General features: G+C 53.5%; 1 protein-coding gene across 1 annotated transcript in view; it reads right to left on the reverse strand.

Moving 5' to 3' along the window:
* Positions 1 to 13,702, reverse strand: part of ARHGEF10 (Rho guanine nucleotide exchange factor 10) — a 62,349-nt gene that overhangs the window by 33,154 nt on the left and 15,493 nt on the right. The window contains exons 3-9 of the mRNA XM_068970311.1: positions 12,854 to 13,114; positions 12,011 to 12,277; positions 10,384 to 10,447; positions 8,876 to 8,952; positions 7,067 to 7,123; positions 4,694 to 4,857; positions 2,321 to 2,437 (exon numbers count right to left, since the gene is read on the reverse strand). Of these exons, the coding sequence (XP_068826412.1) occupies positions 2,321 to 2,437; positions 4,694 to 4,857; positions 7,067 to 7,123; positions 8,876 to 8,952; positions 10,384 to 10,447; positions 12,011 to 12,277; positions 12,854 to 13,114 (1,007 nt within the window). The remainder of the gene's footprint in view (positions 1 to 2,320; positions 2,438 to 4,693; positions 4,858 to 7,066; positions 7,124 to 8,875; positions 8,953 to 10,383; positions 10,448 to 12,010; positions 12,278 to 12,853; positions 13,115 to 13,702) is intronic.

Below are 13,702 nucleotides of genomic sequence, written 5' to 3' on the forward strand. Positions count from 1 at the left end.
TTGGGGCTGTTTTGCTTTCATTGGTTTAAAAAAAAGGAAAAAGAGACTCTAAAAAAGAGCCCTTTCTTAGCATAGTTTTTAAAATGTGTCCTTCGGTGTTTAAAAGTTGACCTTCGTTTTTATTACAAACACTTGCCAAGAGCTTTGGAGACGCCTGGGTGTGGAGAAACTGAGGGCACGGACGTCAGGGGGTTTGCCCGAGGTTAAAGGGCAGATCACAGGATACAGGGGAGACTCCCCCGCCCAGCCTGGCGGCTCACAGGCTCTTCATACTGACCACTCCCAGAACCCACTGCGCCTGTGGGAATACCTGCCAGGATGTGGACAGAGAGATGGCCAGCCCGCAGGAAGGACCGGCAAAGCCCCTGCTCTGCGGGGACTGAAGAGTCAGGAAGACCACCGCCCACCACAGGGGAGCGTGCTCACCCTGATTCCCGGGGGCAGGTCCTGGCACAGTACTTAGATTGGCCACCAGTGCTCAAAGTGCCCAGCCATGTGCCCTGAGTTTTATCCACTTTTCTTGTCCTTTGGAAGCTTATCTTGGCAGTACCGGCCATCCGGCACCAAGTGATTATTGTTTAGAGAAAACCCAGATGGCCTCTTACAACACAAACCCCTTCAGTCCATCCATGATGCCTCCCTACCCGTCCTCCTGTGATCCTCCCCGGGGGGTGGCGGCTGTTCAACACCTGCAAGCTCACCCCCCGCGCCTGCGGCTGGGGCATCTCAGTGCCAGGCCTCCAGGGCCACCACCTGGTTGTGCATCTGTACAAAGTGCCACCGGCCGAGGGGCTCTTGGGGGCTGAGGCTCGGCTGACCCAGCAGTTCAGCCCAATGTGCGCCCCAGATTAAGAGCCATGCCCCTGCGGGTTACCCACTCCTGGGGCCGCCAGTCTAGTGCTGGATGCGCATACCTGCAGCCCAATTCCCCTCTGTCCCTGCGCCTTAGCCGGCCTCCCTGATGTGCGCCTGGCCTCCTAGCCAACTCGACGGAAACCAAGCCCAGGTCATGCTGTCTGGCCAACCCCAACCCCAGTGTCCTGTACCCCACCACCACCCGCCTTCGCCAGGTCAAACATGGCCAAGCCACTTCTGCCTCCGCTCCTGCACCCCTTCAACCAAACCTGGCCACGTCCGGAGACCACCGTGGACGGCAGCTGGCCACCCCCTTCTCCACGGTGCCTGCACCCTGCTGGTGCACCCGACTGCTCAGCTGCCGGGCGCCTCCCCTTAGCTCCTTCCCCACAGTCTCCCTGGATCTTCCCTCCTCCTGCCAGACACGGCCTACGACCCGGCTCGGTCCATGCTCCCTCCGAGCGAAGCCACACAGGTGCTGGGGTCCATGGGGAGGCAACAGCTGACCGGGGCCCCACGGCCACCAGCCATACGCCGGGTCCCAATCGCCAGCGTAGGAGAGGTGTGTGGCCGCCCTGGACAAGTGGTCCCAGTCTGCCGCTCACAGCACTTCCCACTGTCCTTTCCTGAGTGTGTCCATCTCTTTGCTGAGCCAGTCTCCCTCACACCCCGCCCTGCACTGCCCGGAAACACCCACCGGCCTCCGACTGTCCCCGGGGCTGCCACCTGTTTCCTGCCCAGGGACCAGCCTGATGCCGAGCCAAAGGAGATGCTATGATTCCGGGGGCTTCGCTCCTGAGTTGAAAATCGTGGAGCACACAGCGGTGGCATTTACAGGGACGTTTCTGAATGAACACCTGCCTCAGGCAAGTGCCTGTCAACACCTGAACAAATGACAAACGTCAGAAGGACGGCAATCCAGTTGAAGTGAAGTTACTTGACAGTGCTCTTTTAAAAACCATCTCAGACAGCAGACGCCACGACATTCAAGCCAGCAGTTCTCAGCTCTGCGGTCTCAGGAGCCCTTCACGCTTACAAAGTCACCAAGCAGCCCAGAGGGCTTCGGCTTACCTGGTGCGTTTGTCTGTATTTATTGTCTAAGGAGTCAAAATTGAGAAAAAATGTTGAATATTTTTTAAATATTAATTTTATCAACAACAAAACTATTTACCTTTATCTTAGCCAGTAACATTTTATGATAAGTTACTATGTTTTCCAAAACAACAAAAAAAGTGCATTGGTTTGCACATGGGGGAACCTGCCTCGAGTCTGGTGTGGAGTCAGAGGATTAAGCCAGGAAGGACGGAGGCAAAGGAGGTCCCGGAAATGACAGAGCCCATCCACTGTCTGGGTGGCCCTGGGGTCCCCTGGACCGCACCGTGAGAACCGCCGCAGCTCAGATGTGAGCTTGCTCATTAAACAACAGTCTGCTTCTGCAGAAGCATTTCCAGCGGGAACCACACACCTTCAGTTCATGTTTGTGCTTTAGCTGCTGAATCTCTACCGCGCCCACCGTGTTTGCCATCAACTCTCTCATCTTTCTCTCATAGTGCTCCTTTAAGCGGGTTAGGTCATGGGAGAGCTACAGCACAAAGAGACACAAGCTTTTCACAACACGCTCTTCCCGGCGCTTTCAGGCAGTCTTACATTGAGCGGACTTGAGCCCCATCTGGTGGGTGACGTTCACGCACCAACGTCCTCCTGCCCCGGGCCCCCCGTCCTAGCCCTCCGGCTCTCGGGAAATAAACACACAAGTGAGTAAAACATGTCAGCAGAGGGCAGACTCCAAGTGAGCCAGGCTGGAGACTCCTCTGTGCTGAACCAGAGCAAGTAAACGCACAGAAAAATCTGGGGACCAGCATGCGTTTACATTTTAGTGGATTTAAAATGACCCAAACTGTAGAAATACATATAAAATTATTTCTTTATGTCAGCACCAAAGCAGAAGAAATTTGAGTTCAACACTGAAAGGGGCATGGTTTGGTAACAGCCACGTAAACTTTTAAGCCTCCAGACTGACGTGACTTCCTCTGCAGCTCCCAGGGATGGGGTGAGGTCTCAAAAACTCTGTCCTCGCATCATCACAGACGTCTCCAACGTGCAACCCAAGGCCTGCGCCTTAGTGAGCGTGTCCCATGTTCCCCAGACAAGGACATCTGGGCAATTTCTGATCCAATCTGAGACTGTCTGGGAGATCAGTCTTCTTTGGCAGGTTTTGAAACGTGACTCTTTAAACTAGGGAACTAGGGACTTGTTACAGCATCACCTGTCCTGTCCCAGGACGCTGCCGACTGGCCCCTGTGAGGGCTCTGCGCTCGCGGCCGCCCGACCCCCTCCGGCATGTTACGTGGTGCATCTGGGAGCACGGGTTCGCCTGGACAGCCAGGAGGGCAGAGTCTCTGCCCAGAAATTGTGCTCGCAGCTCACGGGCCATCGCTGGACCAAGCCGGTTTGCACTAACCCCCTGCCCACTGAAGACAAAATTTAGGAGTTTCTTAACCGCTCTCCAAGGCCCCCACTGGGTGTTTCATCCTGCTGAAATCAGGCCCCAGCACCATACTGAAAACCTCCATTTAAATCTGGAACGTTGGGCTCAGCTAGAACAAGCCAAGTGTCACCTTAGTCACCAGCTGCGATTAAAACTACAGCTGTAACTTCAATTCCTGGTTAAGTCTCCGCTGTAATAACTCTGGTGACAGACAAGAGCCAGGTTCCTGGAAAAGCTTGTTAGTAATGTTGAGTAGTTGGGGGACTTCCCTGGCGGTCCAGTGGTTAAGACAGCATACTTCTCATGCAGGGGCCATGGGCTTGATCCCTGGTCGGGGGAACTAGAGATCCTGCAAGCCATGTGGCCAAAAATACATACAGACGTAAGCATCAGGCAGTTGGGTTGACCACCAGCAGTTGGTAGAGCCTTCTTAAGTTTCAGGATGAGGTTACAGAACCCGGTGAACCCTAGTGCCCGGAATGACCTATAAGCCACACACATGGAGGCCACTCCAGGAGCCCACCAGCTTGGTTATAGGGCCTCAGGCGGCCGTGACTCATGGTGGTTTATCGATTGCGTCGTGAGGCACTGGCCGCAGCCTCTGTCCACGTGCGGCCTGCATGTCAACCGTGTCACACAGAGCACAGAGCGCCCTTGGACATGACCGTGGATGGCTGTACAAATCCCTCTTTCACCAACAGCCCAAACGCCAACGACACAGCAGTGGGGATGGCCAGTCACCACTGACCACCAGGCCCCTCAGTGAGCAGCACTCCGGTCCCCACCTACACCCGCTGGCCCTGGCATCAGCCCGGAATCCACTCCTTCAACCCGGACCTGGTCTCAGGACTGTCCCGCTAAGGGAGGAGAGTGCCCAGTGGGGTGGGGCCTTTGTCCTGTAACATCCTCTATAACACCTATTTTTACTTCTTCCTGTTTGTGCTCAGAACGCCGAGGACCACAACATCCCGTAGAGGACAGCGGGCTGCGCTGTGTCCACCAGCCTGGCTCTCCACACAGCCGGCTGCGCACCAGCAGCACTGTGTGTACACAGCACAGACGGCCAGGGAATGCCTCCTTACTTCCTGAATGCTCAAGACAAGGAGCTCGCTCGGGGCCTGTTGAGGGATTCCATTTATGTAAATTTCATTTTCCCAACCTGCCAGGACTGTACTGTATGAGATAAGGGGCCTCTTCTCTTTTGCTAACATCAGGTGCTTTCCTCAAATTACACATCAACATCTTAGAAAACAATTATGTAAAGACGACATGAACAAGGCAACCCCTTCCAGTTCTGGCCATACGCCCGTGTGAGCACGCTGTCCCCCAGCACACAGACAGGACACCTGCCTGCTTCCTGTGGTCGCCGCGCAGGAAGGAGCGGGGGACCCCGCTCCTGCTCTCCGAGTCGCTCTGCTCCTCGTAGCTTTCGAACTCGCTGGAGCTCCACCCGTACTCGAGAGAGCTGTGGCCGCCTTCATCTCCGTTCTCCACGTCATCATAAATCATTTCATCTGAGTGCAAAAACACCAAATGAAGAATTAAAGTGCAGAACTCCTGGCTACTCTGTGCATGTCTGTCGAGTGAGAGCGTCATTGAGAGCTGGGGAGGAGACACCCAGGAAGAGCTTGGAGGAACAGTGGTGGGGCCTCAGGGGGAGACCCCTGGCAGTGATGGGCGGGGGCAACAAAGCTCTGACAAACCCCCAGCCCCATCCACATCCAGAGGACCACTGGTCTGTGAGAAGCCACCACGATTATACCAAATGATTTCTTGCCCATAGAGAACTTTTGATGAAGGAAAGATATTTAGATAGATACGTGGAATATAAACAGATTACACGGATTGGCAGATCACCGATAGATGATAATCAAATATGAACGAAAGTGAAGCATATTACAAACAACCGTGAATTCTGCTTCTGTGCTAAAATTAGCCCATAAAACCTATAACCTGTTGCATGCATGCATGCTCAGTCACTTCAGTCGTGTCTGATTCTGCAAACCCATGGACTGCAGCCCACCAGGATCCTCTATCCATGGGATTCTCCGGGCAAGAATAATGGAGTTGGTAGCCATGCCCTCCTCTAAGGGATCTTTCTGAACCAGGGATCGAACCTGGTTCTCCTGCTTTGCAGGCAGATTCTTTACCGCTGAACAACTGGGGAAGCCCATAAACTATTACTGCATTTAAATGTCTTTATCACATCAGTCATTTCAAAATTAGTGATGAGCACGTCTGTTCACGCCTCCAGATCACGACAAAGGTGCTGTCCGCACAGGGGGCACCTGGCCTAACAGAACGGCCGACACCTTCAGCAGCGCCACTACTGGGCCACCTGCCATTGGCATTTGGTTTTTGAGACCCCAGATCATCCTGTCTGTGCTGGGAGAAGCCTACCAGGGAGGACCAATTATCCCCAAATGCAGTTCAAGCCTGGCTTTACAGAAACTAGGCCTTGGCCCCATGTTGCTTGTAGCAGGCACTTAAATAACTGCCCAGGAGCACACTTAAAGATCCAGTAGGTTTGTTTATAAAGAGGCTGGAAGGGCTCCCGTCCTGCCGGGTCTCGGGAGGCAGCCTCTGTTAGCTGAGGCTGTAGCAGCTCTGGGGACCTGATCGCCTCCAGAACACTTTGGGGATGAATAAACGAGTCCATGCTTCTAAATAGGAAGTTTGCTGTCGATTTTAAGAATGTGTCCTCTATGAGGCTGGAAGGTTCTGTCAGGAGTTTTTGGCACCAACTGCCTTCTAAGCATATGATTTCTGTCATTCACCTGGTCCCCTGGGAAACGACACTGAACCAGCCCATGCTGGAAGACACCTGAGCCCTGGAGACACACCCCCGGGCTAGGATGGGCTTCAGCCTGCTTGCTGGGCATGACGGCCTGACCTTCCATCTGGGTCGTTCGGCATCAGGCTTTCTGAATGCAGGGGCGCTAAGTCTGAGCTAACAACCTCTGAGGGTCACCCGTCACTGCTCTCTGCTGCCTTCTGTGGGTTCAGCACCCCTTCCCCATGAAACGCAGCATGGCCCGTTCCTCCAGGCTCTGCAGGCGGTCCAGCTCCCCAACCTGTGTCTGATGCTGCCTGTGTCTCTCTAACGGGACACTACTTTGGCCGGATGTGGAAATCTGGGTCAGAACACTGCACTTTCTTTAGCAGTTTGGGAACACCATCTGCCTGTCAGGAAGTATGTGTTCTTCCCGAGCTGCAGCTCCTCCCGGTGGCGGCGGCTCCTCCCCCGTTGCTGCTACGATGGCCACGGTGGGGCTGTGCTTGGCCGGCTCAGCTGTATGCGCCTCTGTGTGCATTCACACGTGACCCTGCTTTGGATCTGTATTTGTATAATCTGGGAGCTTACGTCTGTAATTCCAGAAAATTCTTAGTAGTCCCTTCTTCCGTGACCTCCTGTGTGTCACCTGCTACCTCCCAGCCTCCACGCCTTATCTTTCCATTTGTATTTTTACATCTTTAACTCCTCCTGCTTCTTTCAGGAGGTTGGAGATAGTCATCCAACCTCCAGGGTTGGATGTGAACACACGCACAGGTGTGCACACACAGCGTTCTACCCCCACAGCATCAACAAGACACTGAAACGCTACAAAACGCGACCACAGACGCGCAGGGGCTGTGGGCCTAGGGGCTCCACCTGCCCGCTTCCATCCAGCAGGAAGCCGGTAAACTGCAGCCCGTTAAACTCAGTTCCAGACAAAACCAAACCTGGCTCAGAATCTGAATTTTCTCTTGGCACATCGTCGTAAATGGCTTCCTCCGGATCTGGAAGTAAAGGAAAAGAGACTTTAAAACTGACCCAGACGCAGGGAGAGCAGTCTGCATTCACGGGGCCCACGGCCTCTGGCAAGGCTTCAGCCACTCGGAAGTTCGTTTTACAGGGATGGTAACTGGCGGGGCCCCACCGGAGTGCAGGCATTGTTCTTATGGCGGAACACTTCCTGGGGAAGAACGACAGCTCTACATGGAGCGGCTGTGAAATATCTCCAGGAAGAGGTTTATGGCCTCCAGGCCAACGTATCCTTTTTCTTTGTTTGTTTTGCGTTCAATTACACATCTTTATAAACATTTTAAAGTCATTGCAATTAATGTTTTCTGACATGCAAAACACACAAAGGTGGCGTGTAGTCTCAGAAACAAAGGGATAAATTCACTGCTGCTCTGAGTAGGAATCAGCCGACAGCGTCATCTCGTTTCTCGCGACTGCAGATGCAAGGCAGCCACGTGCACATATAAAGATGCGTAACTTTTAGGACAAAAACCTCTAAAGCTACTACATGAAACATTAGTATCCTAGGAAACTGTTTAAAGTGTTCTCTTTTTTAAAAAAAGGAGGGATCCTCCATGGCTGACGTTGCATGTGCCTGACTCAGGGGTCCCACAGGAGAACACTGTTTGAAGCTCATGTACGTATTTGTGAGGGCTCCCTGCTCCGCAGGTAGACCAAAGGAACTACAGTGCACTCCATCCAGGAACCCACAAGAGTGACGGTTACTAAGCAACAGGAGACAAAACCAGGTAAATACAGCCTCCCTCTTCTCTGACATGCAGCCACTGTCCCTTCCCACATTCCCGGGGTAAACACAGGGCCAAGACCCGGCATATTCTTGTGTTGCTGTCAAACCCCAAGTCAGAGCCACCTGCTGCCCCGAAATAATATGTTTCGATTGCGACCACAGTATTTCTACCCCTATTAGAGCACATGAGCGGCTACTGGTGTACAGACCTCACATTCAAATACAATTATTCCACTAATGAATACGAGTCATGGGAGAAAAAGTCGGACAGCTTCTACTTTGTAAATAAAATTGCTTTAGGACAGCGAGATGATAATTTAATCCTGTAATGATCCAGATTTAATAGCCCGCTCGCGGAAGCATCTACATTTGCGGAGTTCTTTGTTTCGACAATGTCATAATTAAAACAGAAATGAAACATTCCAGGGGAGAATTTAATAATTAGGAGAATGTTTAGATGGTCCTACCTGGTGAGTCAATCGTATAAGACAATTACACAGACATTAGTGAGCCAGTGGATGGTGAAAGGGCTAATCAGAAAAGCAAGCTTACTTTAAAAAAAATTAAAAAGCAAGCCTGGCTAAAATTAGTTCTGCTTTCTGCACCACACGTGGAAGAGAAGGTCTGCCATGCCACGCCATCTGGTCTGTGGGCTGGCCTAAACACCCACCAACCCTCTTCAAAATGCTACCATGAGAAAGCATCTCACTGGGGATCACAAGAAAGAATGCCTTGTTAGTGCCTCCGTCCCCAGATCTCTGACTGTTATGACAAAAGACAGATCAGTACTGGAATAAATCCATCAGCCAGGACGAGGCGGGTGCTGAGATGCAGAAAGCGGAGATGAGCTGACGGGAGACAAAGCCACGGCTTCACAGGGCCTGGGGAAGCAACTGCAGTCAGCGGCGGTCGGTGCTTCAGATGAATGGGTACAGGACAGGAGAACAGCAGCGGAGCCTGACGAACACCCGCAGTCCCGGGGCCCTGGTGTGGTACTCACTCTCCATCCAGGCTGTGTTGGCCGGATCCGCAACCCAGCGGGCCAGGGCGCTGTCCTCCTTCTGGTCTGGATCCTCACTTAAAGAACACACACAAGAACATCAGGATGTTGAGAGCCCCTCACATGTGTCTGGTGGGATGAAGAATGGTGCAGCTGTGGTGGTAAACAGTTTGGCTCTTCCTCAGAAAGTTAGACGCAGGATCACCATGTGGCCTGGCGCCTCCACTCCTGGGTGTGCAGGGCCTGACAGACACCTGTCCACAACGTCCACAGCAGCGTTAGCACGGCCGCTGGAAGGTGGGAGGGACCAGTGTCCGTCGAGACGAGAAGAGAAACGAAATGTGGTACGTGTGCACAATGGAAGGTACCGGGCCTTCAACAGGAAGGAGATTCCAACACACACTACAGCACGGATCGCCCGCGACACACGATGCCAAGCCAATGAGCCAGACACGGAAGGACGAGCACTGTACGATTCAGATCATATGAGTGCCTAGGACAGGCAAGTTCACAGAATGTAGAACAGAGGCCTTGGGAGCTGAGAGGGGGCACTGTGGGTTATGGCATGAAAGGCGGGGCTTCTGATCGGGACGATGAAAATGTTTCAAAGGCAGAGAGTGGTGATGGTTGTATGACTTTGTGAATGAATTTAATGCTACTGGGTTTTACACTTAAAAATGGTTAAAAATGGCAAACGTTATGGTATGTATTTTTATCGTACTTTTAAAATGAATAATACAATATACTGAAAACTACAGGATGGTCCACTTTAAATAGGTGAAATGTAGTATGGTATACGAATTACAACTCGATAGTTGCTTAAAAGCAAACACACCTACCATGCAGCGAGCACGCTGCCATGCTAGGCGGTAGGTCCTCTAGAACTTGGTAAAACCTGGTCTTTGTATTTGAAGAATTCAGTCTGGTAGCAGAAAGGAACACAGGAGATAACGGTGAGAGCACAAAGCAATCAATTACAATGCAGGTGTGTGCACACGGCTCTGGAAGCACAGAGGAGGATGGCTTCATGAAACGAGACGGTTAAGCTAGGTTTTGGAGGGTGAGCAGGAGTTTGCCTGGAGGCAGGGATTTTCCTGGTAATTTCAAGCAGATGAAGCAGCATTTGTGAAGGCAAGCAGCATGAAAGAAACACCCGTAATCAAATCAGTTCCAAGGATTTCAGATGAAAGCCGGGTCAGACAAAATTAAACATCCTTTCTCCCCCTTGGGACTCTTGAGAAACTTAACAAGGTCAAGCACATTGTCCAGCTCTATCTGGTCGTGAACCCAGTTTCTCTTTATCTACAAAGTGTCACATTAACATCTGAAAGAGTCCTGGGCTTCAGGAAGACCTGATCTGGGGGTCCCTGGGCAAGAGGGCAGAGGGCACAGTGGACAGAAGGACCAAGGGGTGGGGAGGGGCCTCGGCAGTGAGCTCGGGTTCACAGCACTCGGCACGTCAGGGAAGGTCCAGGACTCAGAACGCCTGCGGAACACAAGCAAGATACCTGTTTGCTGGATCCTCAGAACTCAAGGAATTCAGCTGGCTGTCTTCTGCCACCTCCTGAGTCTCTGCCAGGAGAGGAAAGTGCACACTGTTCACGCTTGAAAGACACGTCTGGGAACTTGCTTTTTACCCTTTAAATGGTTTCGCACTTTCCTTTCTCATCAGTGAGAGGCTTATCTTATTGTAAAGATGATCAACTGACAGGTTTACACTCTTCGACTTTTAGATAAAATGTACTCCAAACAGGATGATGATGCAAACTGACACCCAAAGGCCTCATGAACCAGCCTGCAACAGTGGTGCCCAAACGAATCAAGCCAGAATCGAAAACTAACACCACGGGGACCTGCAATTATGATTCACTTGAAAACGTGTCCACAGGACAAGCTCGAAAGACTCTCAAGGGTCAAAGGTTCTACAGTTGGTGAAATCTGATAACCAAACTGCGTGTTCCCCTCAGCTGTCTTAACTTGGCGGGAAAAAACCGCTTTCCTCAGACTTTACACACGTCTGTCCTGACGCACGTTTGAGAGGCCACCGTCCCCCGGGGCTGCTCCTGCCGTCAGGACGTCTAGCCCGGGGTGGTCCTCATGTGTGTCCTGACACAGAACAGGGAAACAGACCTGGTGAGAGTGGGACAGCTCAGCAGAGACGCCAGCACCGGCCCATCCTGGACAGAACCCGCTGCGCTCGAACCCGGACACGTGACTCGGGGGACACCGGGGGAGACGCAGCCGCTGCCTGAGGGCCTCAGCCAGGACAGCAGGGCGCTGCCCCCAGAGAACCCCACAGCCTGAGGGCTCACGGACGACGGCCTGAAGACTGGACGTCCAAGGTCAAGGCGCCAGCGTCTGCTCAGGCCCCTTCCGTCTTGCAGACCACATTCCCGCCGTGTCCTCCCGTGAGGAGAGCTGGGGGCTCGGTGGGCTGTGCCATCGGGCGCTAAACCTACACACGGGGCTGCACCCTCGGAACCTCACCTCCTGACACCATCACTTCGGGGGCCAGGTCTCAACATGTGACTTGGGCAGACACACAATCTCCTTTTAAACCTGAAAACCCAAGCCCGGCACAACCAGCTGAAGCTGAAGCAACACAGCCAAGGGGCATCTGCAGAGATGATGGACACCGGCTCCATGAGCCACGTCACATCCTCGAAGCTGCAAGCCAGCTCCTCCCCGCTAAGCAGAGGTGCCGCTGTGCCTCGTGACAGCCTCACAGACCTGGGACCCGTGGGGACCCGGGCCCGACAGCCCTGTCACAGGCGCGGGCTCCGTCTCCCTGCACCTGCCCGCCATGCCGCCGCTTCTCAAGGAGCCTCCTGATTCTCCCGGACACCAACCTGCTCTCCCAGGTCCCTCCCCTCAGCCCTGGTTCCACGAACCGGGGCTCCAGCTGGACAGTCTGACGGCAGAGAGCCTGTCGCCTGCAAAGGGACGACACGAGGGCACAGAGGCACACGACGTGGACAGTGCCGCCCGCAGGCACAAGGTGTGGCGGTGTCTGGGGGAAGGAGGCTGGGGTGGAGACGGAGCCCAGGCTGCTCCACAACACTGCAGACAACACTCCGAGTCTCTCCTTGACTGGTCCCCACTGAGCAGCCGGGGCACAGTCTCAGGGCCCCCTACCTGCAGGGTCGGCGGGCGGGGCGGGCAGCACGGGGCTGGTGTAGGCCGGCAGCAGCAGCGGCAGGCTGGAGGGCACAGCATAGCCGCAGGGCACTGGCACCGAGTACCCGCTGGGCACGTGCAGGCCCCCACCCTCCCCCTCGGCGTCCAGGTCTGGGGGTGGCGGCTGGTCTTCCTGGAGGGGCGTGATGTCGATGACAGAATAGGGGTTGACTCTTGACAGGACCCCAGGTTTCAGTGGTTCCACTCCTGGTCCTTTTTCACATCCTGAGGATGAAAGGAGACCGTGGCAAACACGCCCGGCCATCCAGGACTCGGCCGGCCGACACACCCTGCTTGCCCGGGCAACCCCAGGCCAGGGAGCACCGTGCTTTGGGGCACCTGAGGGGTGAGCGCGACCTTGGGGACCGGAGGCACACAGCCTGGCTGAGCCCAGGGTGGCTCCTCCACTGAGATGAGTAGGGTAGAAGCTGCCAGAAGTGGCGGATCATTAACCACATGGAAAGCTGGTGAAGGTACCAACCAGACCGTCGGTCAGTGAATAAAAGTGACCAACTCCACCTCCAAACTTTAAAACACAAATTAAACTTGTATGTTTCATATCAAATAGCATTATTTTGAAATAATGTTTCATGTAACATAGTGACAAACTATGATGAGGCCATTTTTATTAGGAAAAAACATACCTGTTTCCTCCAGAACATAAACAGAAAAGTGGATGGACAAGATTGAAAACCACGGAAAACAGAACAAAGGAGAGAATCTCAGCCAAACTTGAATCAAGTCATTTCTGTCCACAGCACATCACAGACACAGGATAGATTTTGGGCTCCTGGACCCTACCTTCCCCCGGACGGTCCAACCCACAGGTAGGCTGGCTGGTCCCTGGGTGGTGGCTGGAGGATGCACAGGCTCCCACGGCGGCGGCGGCGGCGGGGGCGGCGGTGGCAGAAGCGGCGGTGGCAGGAGCATCTGCCCCCGTGTCCCCTGCCTCGGCGGAGCCTGGAGCCTGCCTGTCGGCCTCTGGAGCTTCGTCTCCGCTGTCCAGATAGAGCTGTTCCCCCTCCTCCTCGTTGTTATTAGTGTCATACTTGACTTCATTCTCTGAAGTTTAAGGTCACGTAAATCACACTGTTACTGTTTATTACCAGGAGAACAACTTTCTCTCTCCTGAACACACAGCAGGCAGTCAGCCAGCAGCGGGCACCCAGGTGGGCACCGGAGGTGTGACAGCGCTCCCCGCCCCCTCTGGGCCCCCGCCTTCCTACTGGGAAAAGTCGGTACCATCAGGCTTGGGGTTTCCTCTTGGAAGGACCCTCAACTCACAGGCTGGGAAGAAAAAGCAGGAGAGACAGAAAGGAAGAGAAAAAGCCCTTGCTACGTTTTACACTCTGGGCTTAGAACCGCACTAGTGAACATCAACTTGGAGTGACACTAAGTAAGCCACCAGGCAAGGAGTGACGTTCACTTCAGCGGTTGCTATGCCATCAGGGCAATGACTTCGCCTGTTCCGTGCATCCTGGCAGCGGCGCATGCCGTCTTCAGCGTAAAGCTGTGAGTTACCTGTGTCAGCTGGGTTATGCTCTTTTGGAGGGAAAGAGAGGAGATGCAAAGATTTGCTGATACAAGAGTTTTTACATGACTCTTACAAACAGTAAGATCCCTCATGCAGACTTTTAAAGGAAAAACAAA

The sequence above is a fragment of the Capricornis sumatraensis genome, chromosome 4 (assembly GCF_032405125.1).
Source record: "Capricornis sumatraensis isolate serow.1 chromosome 4, serow.2, whole genome shotgun sequence".
Classification (NCBI taxonomy): Eukaryota; Metazoa; Chordata; class Mammalia; order Artiodactyla; family Bovidae; genus Capricornis; species Capricornis sumatraensis.